Source organism: Lithobates pipiens, unplaced genomic scaffold (genome assembly GCF_037356315.1).
Source record: "Lithobates pipiens isolate NorthernLeopardFrog02 unplaced genomic scaffold, aLitPip1_a1.2 Scaffold_19, whole genome shotgun sequence".
Lineage (NCBI taxonomy): Eukaryota > Metazoa > Chordata > Amphibia > Anura > Ranidae > Lithobates > Lithobates pipiens.
The window spans coordinates 62,262,418-62,282,932 of NW_027507764.1; the positions used below are offsets into that span (position 1 = coordinate 62,262,418).

Here is a 20,515-nt window from a genome sequence, read left to right on the forward strand (position 1 = left end):
ACTGCAGGTCTCTGACCATCTCCTGTACTGTCTGCAGTCTCTGATCATCTCCTGTCATATGTCTGCAGTCTCTGATCATCTCCTGTCATATGTCTGCAGTCTCTGATCATCTCCTGTCATATGTCTGCAGTCTCTGATCATCTCCTGTCATATGTCTGCAGTCTCTGACCGTCTCCTGTACTATATCTGCCGTCATCGATAAAGGATGAGAATGGTGGTGTGTGTGTGTGTGGGGGGGGGGCGTTATTGAAGGACCCGGCCTTGGGGCGGCAAAGGGAGTAAATCCGGGCCTGGCCACGCTGTGTAAAAAGTCTCACACATGTGGTATCACCGTACTCGGGAGTAATAGCAGAATGTGTTTTGGGGTGTAATTTGTGGTATGCATATGCTGTGTGTGAGAAATAACCTGATAATATGACAATTTTGTGAAAAAAAAAGAAGAAAAAAATCTTGATTTTGCAAAGAATTGTGGGAAAAAAATACAACTTCAAAAACCTCACTGTGCATCTTTCTAAATACCTTGGAATGTCTTCTTTCCAAAAAGGGGTCATTTGGGGGTTATTTGTACTTTTCTGCCATGTTAGGGTCTCAAGAATTGAAATAGGCCTTCAGTACTTCAAGTGTGATCAATTTTCAGATATTGGCACCACAGCTTGTGGACTCTATAACTTTCACAAAGACCAAATAATATACGCCAATTTGTACTTATTTTTACCAAAGATATGTAGTAGTATAAATTTTGGCCAAAATTTACGAAGAAAAATTACTAATCTACTAAATTTTATAACAGAAACGAAGAAAAAAATTTTTTTGCGAACTTTTCAGTCTTTTTTCTTTTATAGCGCAAAAAAAAATAAAAAACCCAGCGGTGATTAAATACCACCAAAAGAAAGCTCTATTTGTGTTTAAAAAAGGACAAAAAATTCATATAGTTATAGTGTTGCATGACTGAGTAATTGTCATTCAAAATGTGAGAGCACCAAAAGCTGAAAATTGGTCTGGTTAGGAAGGGGGTTTAAGTGCCCAGTGGTCAAGTGGGTAAATCAGAAGAGAATTATACGCTGCATTTGAAGATTTCATAATTTGTCGTGTCACGAACGTTAATTCTCCATTACAAACACTAGTTTACAAAACCGACCGCTTCTGGCTCATCCTTGCTTCTGAGCATGCGTGTCTTTACTTTGGACTTTTGTCCGATGGACTTGTGTACACACGCTCGGAAAATCCGACAACACACATTTGTCCGCAGAAAATTTAAAAACCTGCCATCCAACATTTGGCCGCTGAAAATCTGACAATTGTCCGATGGAGCGTACAAATGATCTGATTTACCATTTACAAATGATCGTGTGTACGAGGCTTTAGATTGTAAGCTCTCATGAACTTATAACCCTCCTGCATTGAATTGTATTTTAACTTATTTAGTAAAGTCCTGCACAAACTGTTGGCGCTATATAAATAAATCCTATGTAATAAAATGAATATATATAGAAGTTTACAAAGCCTCGAAGTTGCAATTAATAACGCTCAGTTCCCTGTTGTAGCTCCCTCTCCTTGTATAGCTCTAAGCAGAGTTTCGGGATGAAGGTAAAGCCATTGGATTTATTACTCTTTTATACAGAAGGCCATCTGATCGCCGCTCTTTGAATCAGGCTCGCAGCTCATACATCTTTGCGAACAACAACAAGGTCACTTGAGGATTTGTTTTCACCACGGCTGCGCTTTAATGTGTTAAAAAGAACTACCGAGAATCGTCTATCTTACATCCTCTACCCCGCACACCACCATCTTCCTAGAAGCACCAACCAGATTTTTTTTTTCCCTTTTTAATAGCACATTTCATAGAAAGTGAAAGAAGCCTTTTTATTTATCTTTTGTTTATTTCGTGTTTCCTCTCCTGGAAAAAGCAGCAAGTGCCGGTAATTGAGCATAAAAATAGCTCATCGCTGCTCAACAATATAGAAGAAGCCCCTATAATGTGGTGGTAGGTTTCATTTAGTAATATGCAGGATGCTAATTATTTAAAGTCATACCCACCCACACTTCCCTGCCACAAGTGATAGTTGAGCGTTTTTGTGGTTGCTAACAAGTTACTCATTCTCAGAAATTCCCATTGATTTGAAAATTCTACCAAAATGACAAAGCCAATTAAGTCTGTCACAGTATTTGTGGATTCTTTATATTAGGAGGTGCGAAAGAAGCGCCTCTATTGTGGCCGTATGGGAGAAGGGGGATGCAAGAAAAAGTCATAAAGGAGATTAGATGGTAACCATTGAATTGACTGTGCTCATGGGCAGCTACCTGGTTTGGGTTCCGGTGTTATACCAAATAGTGCCCTCCGTCTACCGAATAGTACCCTCCGTTTACCAAATAGTGCCCTTGGTTTAGCGAATAGTGCTCTCCGTCTACCGAATAGTGCTCTCCATCTCCTGAATAGTGCCCTCGGTCTCCTGAATAGTGCCCTCCATCTACTGAATAGTGCTCTCCGTCTACCGAATAGTGCCCTCCGTCTACTGAATAGTGCCCTCCATCTACCGAATAGTGCCCTCCGTCTACCGAATAGTGCCCTCCGTCTTCCGAATAGGGCTCTCCGTCTCCTGAATAGTGCCCTCCGTCTACCGAATAGTGCCCTCCGTCTACCGAATAGTGCTCTCCGTCTACCGAATAGTACCCTCCGTCTACCGAATAGTGCTCTCCGTCTACCAAATAGTGCCCTCCCTCTACCGAATAGTATCCTCCATCTACTGAATAGTGCCCTCCGTCTACCGAATAGTACCCTCCGTCTACCAACTAATACCCTCCATCTACCGAATAGTGCTCTCCGTCTCCTGAATAGTGCCCTCCGTCTCCTAAATAGTGCCCTCCGTTTACCGAATAGTGCCCTCCTTCTACCGAATAGTGCCCTCCGTCTACCGAATAGTGCCCTCCCTCTACCGAATAGTGCCCTCTGTCTACCGAATAGTGCCCTCTGTCTACCGAATAGTGCTCTCCATCTACTGAATAGTGCTCTACGTCTACCGAATAGTGCTCTCCGTCTACCGAATAGTGCTTTCCGTCTACCGAATAGTGCCCTCCGTCTACTGAATAGTACCCTCCGTCTACCGAATAGTACCCTCCGTCTACCGAATAGTGCTCTCCGTCTCCTGAATAGTGCCCTCCGTCTACTGAATAGTACCCTCCGTCTCCCGAATAGTACCCTCCGTCTACCGAATAGTGCTCTCCGTCTCCTGAATAGTGCCCTCCGTCGAAAAGTGATTGCACATGCGCAGTACGGAAGGCCACTCCAGCTGATTTCCCGATCAGCTACCATGATGTCACCATAGTGCATGCGCACATTGTAGGGGGCATTTTTCGACAGTAGATACCAATTGACGGGCAGAATTTAAACCTAAGCAAACAACAAAGGGAGACCCTAGTTGTCAATTTGTGCCTCACTGTTGCGGTGCGGATTTACAGTGTCCTCAAGGTCGGGTTTTGTGTTGCATGGCGGGTTTGGTGTGTTGAACGGCGGGTTTTGCCTGTGTCTAATGGCAGGTTGTAACACAGCCACAACCCGCCCTGCAACAGCGAGGCACAATCTGAAAATGGCGGTCTCCCTCCGCTGTTTGCATAGCTTTCAATTCTGCCTGTCAAATGGTATCTCCTATCAAAAAATGTTTCCTACGATGTGCGCATGCGCTATGGTGACGTCACGCCAGCTGATCGGGAAATCAGCTGGAGTGCCCTTCCGTACTGCACATGCACAAGCCCTTTTCGACAGAAGACAGTATTCGATAGGACACTAGCTCACTTTCACCCTTAGTATACCACTCCACATCCTGATGGTTTTCAAGGAAATATCCAAAAACTGGTGCTTGTGGTTACATACACTATATTGCCAAAAGTATTGGGACGCCTGTCTTTACACGCACACGAACTTTAATGGCATCCCAGTCTTAGGGTTTGATTTACTAAAGACAAATAGGTTGTGCACTTTTGAAAGTGCAGCTGCACTCTGCATGCGCAAAAAGCTGAAACTAAAAATCCCCATAAAGCGCTTGGACTCTGGTATATTGCTCAATGTAAATGTAAGATAACATGTCTCAATATTGTATGTAGGAAACAGCCTCTATAAGATCCATGGTTAAAAAACAGTAGTAATATTTTATTGAAAATCATTGTAAATATCAACTTACATAGAGTCTGCCACGCCAGAAAGCCGATTTTCTAACCACAGGTCTCAAATGGCCAAGAGACCACGGGGTTGATTTACTAAAACTGGAGCACTCAGAATCTGGTGCAGCTGTGCACGGGAGCCAATCAGCTTCTATCGTCAGCTTCTTCAATTAAGCTTTGACAACAACACCTGAAAGCTGATTGGTTTGTATGCAGAGCTGCACCAGATTTTGCGCCCTCCAGTTTTAGTAAAACTGCCCTCATGACTCTCCTCAGATGGAAGGATCCTAGGTGTGCCACTGTACTTGCCAATGATTGTATTAATAGAGGAAATGGACTTTCCAGGCACCAATCATAGAAAAATAAACAAAATAATAAACAATAACAATAAACAATAATATTTTATTAACAATTAATACAAAGCAGTAAAAAACATTTGAAATACTGCAAATGAATTGCAATTTTTAAATGTTTTCGTTTGCATTTTTTAAAGTTTGCAGTATTTTAGATGTTTTTTACTGTTTTGTATTAATTGTTAATAAAATATTATTGTTTATTTTTCTGTGATTAGTGCCTGGAAAGTCCCATTTTTTAAATTTGCTCTATTTATCCAATTAATATTTAGGATGTGGCACTGCGCTACCTTAGGCTCCCACAGTTCCATCCTGTATTGGTGCCTTTTGTGACTCTTTGATTCATACTTGCTAATGATGCCGTGGGTGTTGAAAGCTAGTTTGCTCAGCGGCAGAGTCGATCGATGGATGAGGAGTCTCTGTGCCGTTCTGGAAATGGTTTGTAACCAGCTGAAGGCTGCGCGGGTCTCCCTGTAGTGGCACCGTATGGAAGCGATGACGTCACTCGCTGCGCCAAAGGATGAGGCAATGGCCGAAGGAAAGGGTGGAGCAGTGGCACGGGGAGGCAGGTCGTGTGCGTGGTCCCGCCACTGCGGCGACATGTTTTACGTTCCTGCGCCTTGTCAAGGGGATGTTTAGTTGCAGCTTTTTTCATTATTCTCCCTCCCAGGATTTATTTCCAGCAGCTTAGACTCATTAGGGCAGTGATTCTCAACTAGGGTTCCCCCAGAGGTTGCTGGGGGTTCCTTCAGCATTGGGCAATTTCTGCCTCTCAGATAAGTTCCCACCGACACCATTGATCTTTTTAGATATCTGTAAAGAGGTAATTCTTCCCAATGACCACAAGTGTAAGGACCATGCTTCCCACTGACCATCACACTAATGTATCATGAGTTGTAGCGTTCTAATTTTTAGCAGGGGTTCCCCGAGACCGGAGAACTATTTCAAGGGTTCCTCTGTGTTGAAAAGGTTGAGAAAGGCTGCATTAGGGGTTTACGAAAGGCAAATCCACTTTGCACTACAAGTGCACTTCAGTGGTTGTAGATCTCAGGGGGACATGCAAGGAAAATAAAAAACAGCATTTTTGCTTATACGTGAATGGATGATAAAATCAGCAGAGCTTCCCCTCATTTCAGATCTAAAGTGACTGCACTTCCAGGTGCACTTGTAGTTAGTGCACAGTGGATTTGCCTTTAACCACTTGGGATCCGCGCTATTGCCAAATGACGGCATTAGCGCGGACCTACTTTTCCGGGACTACGTCTATTGACGTTGTCCCGTGCACGAGCGGCCTGCGCGCCCCCTGAGGGGCGCGCGCGGCGCGCTCTGTGATCGGCGAGTCCGCGAGACTCGTCTGATCACCGATCCGAGCAAGGGGTCGATCCCGACCCCTTATTACGTGATCAGCTGTCAGCCAATGACAGCTGATCATGTGATAGAATGGAGCCGGTAATCGGCTATTATTCCTCGCGAGGAGAAAAAAAAAGAGCCGATCACCGGCGGCCGTGATCGGGACATCAGTCCCGATCATGGCCAGCCCTGCTAGTGCCCACCTGCCCCCTGCCAGTGCCCACCTGCCCACCAACATTAATAAAATGTTAGTGCCACCCAGCAGTGCCCACAGTGCCACCCAGCAGTGCCCACAATGCCACCCAGCAGTGCCACCCAGCAGTGCCCACAGTGCCACCCAGCAGTGCCCACAATCTGCCTCAACAAAGGTGCTGCACCCCAGTGCCACATATCCGTGCCCATCAGTGTCATCTACCAGTGCCCATCAGTGCTGCCCAGCAGTGCCACCTATCAGAGCCACCTATCAGTGCCCATCAGTCCCATCTATCCGTGCCACCCATCCGTGCCACCCATCCGTGCCACCCATCCGTGCCATCTTATCTGTGCCCATCTTTGCCCATCAGTGCCGCCTTATCTGTGCCTATTAGTGCCGCCTTAACTATGCCTATCAGTGCCCACCAGTGCAGCCTATCAGTGCCCACCAATGCAGCCTATCAGTGCCCACCAATGCAGCCTATCAGTGCCCACCAGTGCAGCCTATCAGTGCCGCCTCATCAGCGCACTTCAATGAAGGAGAAAAATGACCTGTTTGCAAAATTTTATAACAAACTATTAAACATGATTTTTTTTTTTTTTTTGCATCTTTTTTTGTTTGTTTAGCAAAAAATAAAACTCCCAGCTGTAATTAAATACCACCAAAAGAAAGCTCTATTTGTGGGAAAAAAATGATAAAAATTTCATTTGGGTACAGTGTTGTATGCCCGCGCAATTGTCATTCAAAGTGCATCAGCGCTGAAAGCTGAAAATTGGTCTGGGACTGAGGGGGGTTTAAGTGCCCAGTAAGCAAGTGGTTAATAAATCAACCCCATAGGACTGTCATCAATTCTCCGGCACAAGTCTGAATATCAGGCGGCTGATCTCTTGTGTTGTTTTTTTTTTACTCTGCATGTGCAGTTGCTCCAGAGCTCGGTAAATCAGGTAAAGCTTCACTTTACAAAGAACATCCAATCACATGCAAGAAATATAAAAAAAAAAAACAGCATTTTTGCGTGCAAGGGACTGGATGATGGAATCACCAGCATAGTTCTCCCTCATATACTAAGCTCAGCAGCAACTGCACTTTCAAAAGTGCAAAGTAAATTTGACTTTAGTAAATCAATCCTTTACTCTGTAGGGTTCAGTAATGAGTTGGCCCACCCTTTGCAGCTATAACAGCTTCAACTCCTCTAGGAAGGCTGTCCACAACGTTTAGGAGGGTGTTTATGGGAATGTTTGACCATTCTTCCAGAAGCGCATTTGTGAGATCAGGCACTGATGTTGGACGAGAAGGCCTGGCTCGCAGACTCTGCTCTATTTCATCCCAAAGGTGTTCTAAAATAAAACATAAAATAAAACATTTATTGATTCTTTTTTTCCCCCCGTTATGTAACTACTTTGGGAATGTAAGTGAATCAGCCATGTGTCTGCTGAGAGCAAGTCTCTAGCAGCGGCACTGAGAACAATTTTGTATGTATTCTTATCTACTGACATGAAAGAATGCCGACAAATATTTGTTTGGTTCCCATAGTGAGCGGGAGGGGACTGTAAACTGGTTTTGTTGGAGCCATAGTGCATTGGACTTTGTCAAGGGAACGTCAGGGGACAAAGCTCTGTGCTCCTTCTACAGACTTTTATTTAATAGAAATAGATTGTTTTAGTACATGACCATTTCAGATTATATAGCGAGCCCGGCGCATCCTCAAACTCACATTGCAGCTGTCACTAGCAGTTTACATCTTAATAATATGTCTGGGGGGATTGCGGTTGTGTGATCTCTACGCCAGAATTCACAGTTCTGCCTAAATTTGTGGCAATTGTAAAGCAAAGTGATGATATGTATGTGTATATCCATTCAGTCATGTCCAGTTTTTTTTGGGAAGCTATGGGCCAGGTATCTGGGCACCATGTCTGATGCACCTGAAAGCCTTTTCCATAGAGTTGGACATAGGTTGCCAGGTCTTTCCTCAGCCCTCTGCAATTGTTCATCCTTGAGACTGGCATGCAGAATCTGTATGTACACAGCCATTTTTTACACACACTAGGGCCAATAAACCTGTCAGTATGTCTTTGGAGTGTGGTAAGAAACCCATGTAAACATGCAAACTCCATGCAGATCAAGTCCTGGCCAAGGTACAAACCAAAGACCCTAGTGTTGCAACCACTAAGGCTGCCCAAAATGATGGTGTGGAATCTCTTTAATTGTACAGTTTATAGAGATGTCAAGTTGTGAGGAAGTGACACCATCTTTATGGACATATGAAGAAACCTCATTACACTCTGGGTTTTACTTTAGCCCAACATTGCCTGCCCAGAACTAGGTTATGTTTTTAAGTGGAGCTTGCCTTTAGAGAGTCATTGAACTCTAGCTACAGTTCAGTGGTTTCTTATATATCTGCAGACTCCATTCCCTACCTGTGCTTATAAGATGGCTGGAGAAAGGGGAGAGAGCAGGAACTTGAGCTACAGACTCTACCTCCCACCTCTGGTTACAAGGTGGCCGAAGGAAGGGCAGAAACCTGAGCTACAGACTCAACCTCCCACCTGTGGTTACAAGGCGGCTGAAGGAAGGGGAGGAACCTGAGCTACAGACTCAACCTCCCACCTGTGGTTACAAGGCAGGTGAAGGGAGGGGAGGAGCCTAAGCTGCAGACTCCACCTCCCACCTGTGGTTACAAGGTGGTCGAAGGAAGGGGAGGAACCTGAGCTGCAGACTCTACCTCCCACCTGTGGTTACAAGGCGGCTGAAGGATGGGGAGGAACCTGAGCTGCAGACTCCACTTCCCACCTGTGGTTACAAGTTGATTGAAGGAAAGAGAGGAACCAGAGCTGCAGACTCAACCTGCCACCTGTGGTTACAAGGTGGCTGAAGGAAGGGGAGGAACCTGAGCTGCAGACTCAACCTCCCACCTGTGGTTACAAGGCGGCTGAAGGGAAGAGAGGAGCCTAAGCTTCAGACTCCACCTCCCGTCTGTGGTTACAGGGTGGCTGAAGGAAGGGGAGGAACCTGAGCTGCAGACTCAACCTCCCTCCTGTGGTTACAAGGCGGCTGAAGGGAGGGGAGGAGCATAAGCTGCAGACTCCACCTCCCACCTGTGGTTACAAGGTGGCTGAAGGAAGGGGAGGAACCTGAGCTGCAGACTCAACCTCCCACCTGTGGTTACAAGGCGGCTGAAGGATGGGGAGGAACCTGAGCTGCAGACTCCACTTCCCACCTGTGGTTACAAGATGATTGAAGGGAAGAGAGGAACCAGAGCTGCAGACTCAACCTCCCACCTGTGGTTACAAGGTGGCTGAAGGAAGGGGAGGAACCTGAGCTGCAGACTCAACCTCCCACCTGTGGTTACAAGGCGGCTGAAGGGAGGAGAGGAGCCTAAGCTGCAGACTCCACCTCCCGTCTGTGGTTACAGGGTGGCTTAAGGAAGGGGAGGAACCTGAGCTGCAGACTCAACCTCCCACCTGTGGTTGCAAAGCGGCGGAAGGGAGGGGAGGAGCCTAAGCTGCAGACTCCACCTCCCACCTGTGGTTACAAGCTGGCTGAAGGAAGGGGAGGAACCTGAGCTGCAGACTCAACCTCCCACCTGTGGTAACAAGGCGGCTGAAGGATGGGGAGGAACCTGAGCTGCAGACTCCACTTCCCACCTGTGGTTACAAGTTGATTGAAGGGAAGAGAGGAACCAGAGCTGCAGACTCAATCCCCCACCTGTGGTTACAAGGCGGCTGAAGGGAGGGGAGGAACCTGAGCTGCAGACTCCACTTCCCACCTATGGTTACAAGTTGATTGAAGGGAAGAGAGGAACCTGAGCTACAGACTCCACCTCCCACCTGTGGTTACAAGGTGGCTGAAGGAAGGGGAGGAACCTGAGCTGCAGACTCCACCCCCTTCCTGTGGTTACAAGGTGGCTGAAGGGAGGAGCGGAGCCTAAGCTGCAGACTCCACCTCCTGTCTGTGGTTACAGGGTGGCTGAAGGAAAGGGAGGAACCTGAGCTGCAGACTCCACTTCCTACTCATGGTTACAAGGTGGTTGAAGGGAAGGGAGGGCCTTGAAATGCAGACTCCACCCCCTACCTCAGGTTACAGGGTGGCTGAAGGGAGGGGAGGGCCCTGAGCTGCAGACTTCACCTCCTACCTGTGGTTACAAGGTGGCTGAAGGGAGGGGAGGAACCTTAGTTGCAGACTCCACCCCCTTCCTGTGGTTACAGAGTGACTGAAGGGAGGGGAGGGCCCTGAACTGCAGACTGCACCTCCTACCTGTGGTTACAAGGGGGGTGAAGGGAGGGATGGCCCCTGAAATTCAGACTCCACCTCCTACCTGTGGTTGAAGGGTGGCTAAAGGTAGGGGAGGGCCCTGAGATGCAGACTCCACCTTCCACCAGCCATGGTGTAAATGAGGCTGCAGGGTGTTTGCCTGGAAAATGTTGAAACCAGCAAACTCTCCACAGGCCCAGATTTAGTGACTGCCAGCTATCCTGATTTACAGGGCAGTGAAGAAAACAAGAGGCATAAGATTCTATTGTTTTAGAATCTGTTTAATTGCAAACTCATTTGATGTTTATCTGTATTTGCCACAACAATTGTTTTCCTTCTAGAAAGGGTGCTGTTATGCTTACCAGCTACATGTATCTCCATATGTAACCCTGCACTGTTGAATTTCAGGTGGTCACGTTGTGGTACAGAGCACCGGAGGTTCTCCTGCAGTCCAGTTATGCCACGCCGGTTGATCTCTGGAGCGTCGGCTGTATATTTGCAGAAATGTTCCGCCGAAAGTAAGCCACATATTTGTATTAACTTATTTATGTTGGTGGGGGGTGACTAGAAATTCATAAATGACTACACCAAAATGTCTGCATTGTGCACACTACACAATTTTATGAAAGCAGGAATGATATGTTGTGCAACAATTGACAGTTCAGATTCATAACTAAGATCTTCTACATATTGCACACTGTAAAGTTTGTATGCAGTTATAGACTTTTTAAAAGTCAGTATTTGCATATAAATAGACACACCCCCATTTTCCAGTGTTTAGGCCTTCTGACTACTACATTGTAGGGGAGTTGGGGTAAAGTGATTTGTGCCATACCCTGAAGCGTGTGAGTTATCAGCCAGAAATTATGGCACCCAAGGGTCCTTGGTGATTATCTGCTTTGTCACCGTAATTTGTACCAAAATTAGTGTATTCGGTTAGCTTTAGGCCTCATGCAAACTGGGCGTTTGCTGAATCGGAGGTGAACGGGACGGATGTCAGTTTTTTTACATCTGTGCCCAGTCAGTTTGCGTCCGCATCTATACAGTGGGTGGGGTGGATCTGTGATGGCTCTATGGTCATCTAGATGTAAACGGACCCTGTCTGTTTACATCACGCTACCTCCAATCTGTCACATTTAGGTTTGGAAAAACAGAAAAGGATGTGGTCCTATTTCCTTTTCCATTTATTTTTTTGGACGTGGAAGGACTGACCTGATCGGAAAGCTTGTGTGTAAGGGCCCTAAGAATTCATTATGCTCTGCAAAAGATTGAGGACATCTAGTGGCAGAAAGGGATTAATGCAAGAGTCAGCGCCAAAGAGGAGATGAGTATTGCAGCCAGAACCAGCTAACATTCTGTGACCTTTTTCGGGAATTAGCTGTCAGTTGGGCTGGCCTCCTAGCCTGATCCTAGATCGTGACATGCATTAGCATACAGTAAAAATAATTTTACTGCATGAAAATAGACGTGTAAATAGGCCATGAGACATTACCCCTGAGAAAAAAAGAGTGGTGCCTGACTTCTCTGCCCATCTCTTGTGCTCGACTTCTCTGCCCATCTCTTGTGCTTGACTTCTCTGCCCACCTCTTGTGCTTGACTTCTCTGCCCATCTTTTATGCCTGACTTCCCTGCCCATCTCTTGTATCTGACTTCCCTGTCCATCTCTTGTGCCAGACTTCTCTGTCCATCTTTTGTACCTAGCTTCTCTGTCCATCTCTTGTGCCTGACTTCTCTGCCCATCTGTTGTGCCTGACTTCTCTGTCCATCTCTTATACTTGACTTCTCTGCCCATCTCTGGTACCTGACTTTCCTGCCCATCTCTTGTACCTGACTTTCCTGCCCATCTCTTGTACCTGACTTTCCTGCCCATCTCTTGTACCTGACTTTCCTGCCCATCTCTTGTACCTGACTTTCCTGCCCATCTCTTGTATCTGACTTCCCTGTCCATCTCTTGTGCCAGACTTCTCTGTCCATCTTTTGTACCTAGCTTCTCTGTCCATCTCTTGTGCCTGACTTCTCTGCCCATCTGTTGTGCCTGACTTCTCTGTCCATCTCTTATACTTGACTTCTCTGCCCATCTCTGGTACCTGACTTTCCTGCCCATCTCTTGTACCTGACTTTCCTGCCCATCTCTTGTACCTGACTTTCCTGCCCATCTCTTGTACCTGACTTTCCTGCCCATCTCTTGTACCTGACTTCTCTGTCCATCTCTTGTACTTGACTTCTCTGCCCATCTCTTGTTCCTGACTTCTTCGCCCATCTCTTGTTGCTGACTTTTCTGTCCATCTCTTGTACCTGACTTCTCTGCCTATCTCTTGTACCTGACTTCTCTGCCTATCTCTTGTACCTGACTTCTCTGTCCATCTCTTGAACATGACTTCTCTGCCCATCTCTGTTGCCTGACTTCTCTGCCCATCTCTTTTGCCTGACTTCTCTGCCCATCTCTTGTGCCTGACTTCTCTGTCCATCTCTTGTGCCTGATTTCTCTGCCCATCTCTTGGTGCCTATTGCCTTTTAGACCCAGAGATACACTTTAAGTTGACAGTTTATTTCTGATCTCTCATCTGCTAACAGATGTTTCCATAAGCATCAGGAACCATTTGATTGATAGCCGTTGTGAATTCTGTAATAGCATTATTCTGCGGTTGGGTTTTACTGTTATAGTGGGCGGCTTAGGCAGTACAGTTGTGGTTTTCTTCTGCGTTTCCATCTTTGCCAGGCAGCTGTGTATTGTGGTAACAGAAACAGTCATCCCGCCTTGGCTCTCCCTGTATTATCTTGCTTTTTTTGTTAAAAAATACATGTCATGTACTGACATCTAAGACTGCACACAGCTTGGCAACTCTGGAAGGCCCAGGGCTGGGGGGGATTCCCTTAAGTTGCTAGGGTTAGGAAACATCTTTCATTTTGGATTCCAGAAATTCTGGATCCACTGCTTCTTCCCAGAATCTAGAATGTAAGACAAAGCAGGGGAGTATATTGCTGGTACTGTAAATTAGGAATTAGGTAAAACCGCTAAAGCAAATTACTCCTGTCTGTAATGGAAAATCTATCAACCTTTATGGAAATGAGGTTGCATAGGCCTCTGTTTAAGGGCGCAGGTGTAAGGAGGCACTTATTTTCACTATAGAGCCTATACCTTCACCTATTTGGTTTAAAATATATATGGACATACAAACATGCATACATTTTTTTTATAACCCACACTGCAGGAAGGTACAAAGTTCTTCTTTGTAAGGAAACCATAGTGTTTTAGTGTAAATATATTAGGTATCATTGGGTATTTTAAGTATTCTAGTGTGTGTTTTTTAATGTGGGTTTTCCATTTTATGTTGCTTGCTGTTCCTTATTTTGATCATTGCATATCATAATGTATGTTTGCCGATCTTCCCAACCAGTGGATATCTACTGTATAAGTCAGGGAATGCAATTGGCATCCCTGCTTAAACTGCAACTTTTGTGCCCAAAAGTCATTGATGGTTAGATACCCTGGCCAAATTTTGCAGTATCAGTTTACACCAGTTACCTTGGCTACAATTCTGACTAATTTGTATCCCTAAATAATGTTTGTTAATATTTTTTTAGGACATATATGGCTTTTATTTAGTACACTTTCAATATAACATATGCCCTGTTTTCATTATAGGCTGATAAATGTACAAAACAGATATATATATATATATATATGTATGTATATGACGTGGGTGTGTGTATATACAGTAGAATATATATATATATATATATCTTTGTATGTGTGTGCGTATATATATATATATATATATATATATATATATGTACACACAGGGACTAAAGGAAAATCCACTTTGCACTGCAAGTGCACTTGGAAGTAAAGTCGCTGTAAATCCGAGGGGGACATGCGAGGAAAATAAAAAACAGCATTTTAGCTTGCACATGATTGGATGATAAAATCAGCAGAGCTTCTACTCATTTCAGATCTATCCCTTAGATTTAGAGCGACTGCACTTCCAAGTGCACTTTCAGCGCAAAGTGGATTTGCCTTTCGTAAATAACCCCCACAGTATCTCACAGAAGTGAGTACACCCCTCACGTTTTTGTAAATATTTTAGTCTATCTTTTCATGTGACAACACTGAAGAAATTACACTTTGCTACAATGTAAAGTAGTGAGTGTACAGCTTGTATAACAGTGTAAATTTGCTGTCCCCTCAAAATAACTCAAAACACAGCCATTAATGTCTAAACCGCTGGTAACTAAAGTGAATACTCCCCTAAGTGAAAATGTCCAAATTGGGCTCAATTAGCCATTTTCCTTCCCATGTCATGTGACTAGTTAGTGTTACAAGGTCTCAGGTGTGAATCGGGAGCAGGTGTGTTAAATTTGGTGTTATCAGTCTTACTCACTCATACTGGTCACTGGAAGTTTAACATGGCATCTCATGGCAAAGATTTCTCTGAGGATCTGAAAAAAATTATTGTTGCTCTACATAAAGATGGCCTAGGCTATAAGAAGATTGGCAAGACCCTGAAACTGAGCTGCAGCAAGGTGACCAAGACCATACAGCGTTTTAACTGGACAGGTTCCACTCAGAACAGGCCTCGCCATGGCCGACCAAAGAACTTCAGTGCACATGTTCAGTGTCATATCCAGAGGTTGTCTTTGGGAAATAGACGTATGAGTGCTGCCAGCATTGCTGCAGAGGTTGAAGGGGTGGGAGGGTCAGCCTGTCAGTGCTCAGACCATACGCCACACACTGCATCAAATTTTTCTGCATGGCTGTCATCCCAGAAGGAAGCCTCTTCTAAAGATGATGCACAAGAAAGCCCACAAATAGTTTGCTGAAGACAAGCAGACTAAGGACATGGATTACTGCAACCATGTCCTGTAGTCTGATGAGACCAAGAGAAACGTATTTAATTCAGATGGTGTCAAGCATGTGTGGTGGCAACCAGGTGAGGAGTACAAAGACAAGTGTGTCTTATCTACAGTCAAGCATGGTGGTGGGAGTGTCATGGTCTGGGGCTACACGAGTGCTTCCGGCACTGGGGAGCTACAGTTCATTGAGGGAACCATGAATGCCAACATGTACTGTGACATACTGAAGCTGAGCATGATCCCCTCCCTTCAGTTGGAGACTGGGCCGCAGGGCAGTATTCCAACATGGTAATGACCCCAAACACACCTCCAATACGACCACTGCCTTGCTAAAGAAGCTGAGGGTAAAGGTGATAGACTGGCCAAGCATGTCTCCAGACCTAAACCCTATTGAGCATCTTGTGAGACATCCACCAGTTCCATGATGTCGTCATGGAGAAGTGGAAGAGGACTCCGGTGGCAACCTGTGAAGCTCTGGTGAACTCCATGCCCAAGAGGGTTAAGGCAGTGCTGGAAAATAATGGTAGCCACACAAAATATTGACGCTTTGGGCCCAATTTGGATATTTTCACTTACGGGTGTACTCGCTTTTTTTAAAACAAAAAAGTGTGGCGCTTAGGTGGCAACAAACCACATGAACCAGTAAGGCACTAATTCAAGGAAAGAAAATTACATACACTTCAAAAAAAAGAAATTATGTGTAAATTCCGTTGTATATTAAGAGATCTTACTCCCAGGTGGAAGAGTGCATGAACCTCATGCACACAAAAGATTAAGGTAAATAAAATTAATTTAACATATACAGTCCATCAAGTGAACGTCTAACAGTCCTTGAAATGTGTAATATCAATCACAATTCCAAACTTGAGGTGACGTGAAAAAAGGTGAAATTCAACTTCTGATGTGTAGAATAATACCACCACCACCGTGATAAAGAAGGGGAGAGGAGGCTTACCAAATGACGTGGACTCAGAGGAAGGCTTACGCCTCTCGAGTCATATGGGCCTGTAGGTAAGCAAACCAGATAATCGTAGATCTAGTATGTAATCTCCTGCAAGTCTTCAGGTCATGAAATCATCCGTAGCGATCCTCCTATAGTGCTCATCCCACGAAAATAGGGGGCTCAGGTATCAAAGACCATGGAAGTAGAAAACTAGCATAGCGTGATACCGTTTTAACATCCAATTTATTAAAAAATAATAATAAAATTACACTCACATTTGGTTCAATCGTAATAACATAGTCAGAAAGTAGCGATGTCTGTAAGGGGGTCCACCCAACGCGTTTCAACTAAACAGCCGTCCTCTGGGGTCTGTACTCGCTTTTTTTGCCCATGGTTTAGATATTATTGGCTGTGTGTTGAGTTATCTTGAGGGGAAAGCAAATGTACACTGTTATACAAGCTGTACACTCACTACTTTACATTGTAGCAAAGTGTCATTTCTTCAGTGTTGTCACATGAAAAAATATAATAAAATATTTACAAAAATGTGAGGGGTGTACTCACTTTTGTGAGATACTGTGTATGTATGTATGTATATATGTATATATATATATATATATATATATATATATATATATATATATATATATATATATATATATAATTTTGGTATTTTTTTTTTATTAATACTGGTATTGTATCTGACAATTATAGGATCAAACAGAAGCACACTGCCATCTTAAAGCGTAGTTCCACCCAAAAGTGAAACTTCCACTTGAAGTACTTCTTACCCCCTGACATGCCACATTTGGCATGTCATTTTTTGGGAGGGGACGTACCTGGTTTTGACAGGTACCCAGCTCATACTTCCGCTCCGGGCCGCCTAGGCAACTCCTCCTCTCCGCCTAGGTAGCCCCTGCCTCCCTGCAATCTTCTGGGACACGTCACAGGTCCCAGAAGATTGCACAGCCATTCACGACGCGCAGCATGACTCGTGTTATGCGCAGTGCACACCTGGCTGTGAAGTCGCCAGCTGTCACAGTCAGGTGCCCATAGTAGTAATGCGGCACTGGGGACAGGCAGGGGAGAGGAGCGAGGCTTTGGGTGACCGCATCGCTGGACGGTGGGACAGGTGAGTGTGTTTGTTAAAAGTCAGCAGCTAAGCTTTTTGTAGCTGTTGACTTTTAATAAACACAGAATCAGGTGGAACTTTGAAACCTCCAGCCTGTGTGTAATCACTATGGTATAGCTGAGATCATGACCACATGATCTGGAACCACTCTGTTTGGCTCCCAATGATTAGTATGAACCAAAACTGTTAATGACATTCCTGTCTGACAGCTATGTACCAGCTGCTATCTGTCAAAGAAGAGACCCACATCTACAGATTGCGGGTGAGAATGGGTAGAAGTTGCAAGCCCTGTGGTTGAGATCTTGATCCTAGCTTCACTGCTTTGTGAATTGTTTGCATGCAACCAGTGAAGTCTGAAAACTCCAGATTCCTGTGTGATTATTGTTCGGGGGGCAATCAATTACTAGTTAGTTGTACATGAACAGACAGTAGAGCAGGAGGTGCACAGGCAAAGAGGAGCAGTAAAGCAGAGTCACTGTATAAACATGTTTCCATTGCATATACAGTATATTTACAAGCTATACACAGCAGCAGGATTTTAAAGACATTTACACTCATTGGAAAACAATATGCATCCAGCTGATTTTGCACATATACAGTATCTGTGGGGGAAAAAAAAACCTGCAAGGAAAATGTAGTTTCCCTTTAATCCAGCGGTGATCTGGCCATTATCATTGTAGAAACCATGACGTTCTGCATAACGAGCCCAGCCCGGTTATGTAAGGGGGAAGTCATATGGCAAGGACACGGCCTCATGGAAGGCTGATTAGAAAGCCGCAGCTCACTCTATGTACATAGCTTGAATACTTTCCCACGACACAGGTGCCACTTAATGGGATTCACCGTGCTGGAGCACAGAGCAAGTGTAAAACCATGGCCAGCAGCTAGGAATCCAGACTGAGGGCCAGGGGGGGCAGGGACGCAGCCAAGGCTCACACTGATTGTGTGAAGGGATTTGTCTAGATTGGACACACCGGCAGCACCATTTAACACTTGTACAGCTTCACAAACTTTATACAGTTTTTCAACACTGCAAAGTGTGTTAAAGGTGCACCAAAGTCAGAATAGAAGATTAAGTGTGCATATGTAATGCCGCGTACACACGAGTGGACTTTTCGACAGCAAAGGTTCGACGGAACAAATCCGTCGGACAATTCGATCGTGTGTGGGCTCCATCGGACCTTTGCTGTCCAAAAATCTGATGGACTTTAGAAATAGAACACGTTTCAAAATTTTCTGACGGACTTGTTCCGGTCGAAAAATGTATTCATCTGTATGCTAGCCCGACTGACAAAAATCGATGCTAGGGCAGCTATTGGCTACTGGCCATGAGCTTCCTTATTCTAGTGAGGTCATACGTGATCACGTTAAAATCCGCCGGACTTTGGTGTGATTGTGCGTGGCCAAGTCCGTTCATTCGGAAAGTCAGTCGGAATTCTGACAAAAGTCCGTTGGGTAGACCGTCGGACCTAGTCCGTCGAAAGGTCCGGTCGTGTGTACGCGGCATAAGCCGTGTTTCTCCAGACGCTGCTCATGCCACCTCACTTCCTTTTTTTGTAGATAACTGACAATCTAGGAACCACTTTTGCTTGTGTTGTGAATCAGGAGAGGGGTTCCTAAGCACACCTATTACAGGCTACCCTTTGTCTCTCGCATAAAGAAAGCCTGATCTATCCAAGAAGTTCCTCATAGCCGAGGAACCAAGTTCGTTTGAAAGCTTCCTTTGGAAGTTTGAATATGATGTGTGACACAAGGAAGTAGGAAGTTGTGCAGCATAGATTCAGTAAGCAGACCCATCTACGCTCTGTGGAATCTTGGCTGCAAATGATTGTATAGAATTCCAATTTAAAGTACACTATATTACCAAAGGTATTGGGAGGCCTGCCTTTACATGCACATGAACTTTAATGGCATTCCCGTCTAAGTCTGTAGGGTTCAGTATTGAGTTGGCCCGCCCTTTGCAGCTATAACAGCTTCAACTCCTCTGGGAAGGCTGTCCACAAGGTTTAGGAGTGTCTATGGGAATGTTCGACCATTCTTCCAGAAGTGCATGGGTTGGACGAGGACTGGCTCGCAGTCTCCGCCCTAATTCATCCTAAAGGTGTAGTATCGGATTGTGCAGGCCAGTCAAGTTCCTCCACCTCAAATTCGCTCATCCATGTGTTTATGGACCTTGATTGTGCGCAGTCATTTTGGAACAGGAAGGGGCCATCCCCAAACTGTTGGTGAAGTAGGAGATGGATTGGGAGTTGAAGGTTACATCAGAGGTAGAGAGAAGGGAGCAGGGTAAAAAATTTGCTTGATGCTGGATCAACGGGAAAGGGAGACCATGAACACTTAGAAAATTGTGGGAGCATTGGTGTCAGATGGAAGCCAACTTTACCTCTAACACTCATATCGTGTCTGTAGGCATTAACCCAACACACCACCAACCAACCAATACACATGAATGATAATTCTTGTCTTATAAACAGCAATATCATTTCCAGTGTCCATTCTTTTCTTTTCACCAGATGGTCTCAATCAGTACATATCTGGCTGAGAGCTGTACAGCGGGTGTCTGCTGAAAATTTGGACGCTTTTCAAGAAGCTGTTGTATCATCATACAGTGCGCCTCCAATTTCTGGAAAGAATCACCCTGCGGAGATAAACGGGTGGTTGGCCATTTCATGGCCGTCTACCTGAGGCCGTGAGAATATTCTTTTGGATTTCTGCCACGGAATATGATCAAAGACCGAAGGGTGACGACATGTTGGGTTATTGGTAGAGAACCAACATTTTGCATCACTTTAGGCACGCGTGAAATATTCACATGAATTCCACAGATATTCTGTGCCAGGGCCTCCTGAAAGAACAGACATCTGTGATTGCTTCGTAATAAGAGATAGCTAGCATTTTAATACATTTTTGGGTTGGAGCAACAGCACAGAATAGCTGAGAAATTTACTGGTGTTACAGCTGCCAGGAGCTTGGTTTAAACTGGCCCGTGGTGTAGCTACTGGGGCTAGAGAACCTTCCTTCTCACAGCCTATGTCCTCTCCAGCTGGGGCATCCTCTCCCCCACTTTAGTGCCCCCTAGGAGAGAAATCCCCGGGTGTCACAGTTGTTCAGATTTAAACTGGACAGCAGTGTAGCTACTGAGATTAGAGTACCTCCACTTCCACCGGCACATCTTCTTCTGATGTGGGTGTTCTCCAGCTGTGCATCCCCATACTTAGGGCCCCGCTGTAAAGTACAAATCCACATCATACTATGGGGAATTGGTGGATCCTATACTGCAGGGG

At 45.1% G+C, this 20,515-nt stretch overlaps 1 protein-coding gene across 1 annotated transcript in view; it reads left to right on the top strand.

Annotated features, from left to right (window-relative positions):
- CDK6 (cyclin dependent kinase 6) overlaps positions 1-20,515 on the top strand; it is a 263,638-nt gene that overhangs the window by 221,289 nt on the left and 21,834 nt on the right. Inside the window, exon 5 of the mRNA XM_077490798.1 lies at positions 10,711-10,820. Coding sequence (XP_077346924.1) covers positions 10,711-10,820 — 110 coding nt within the window. The remainder of the gene's footprint in view (positions 1-10,710; positions 10,821-20,515) is intronic.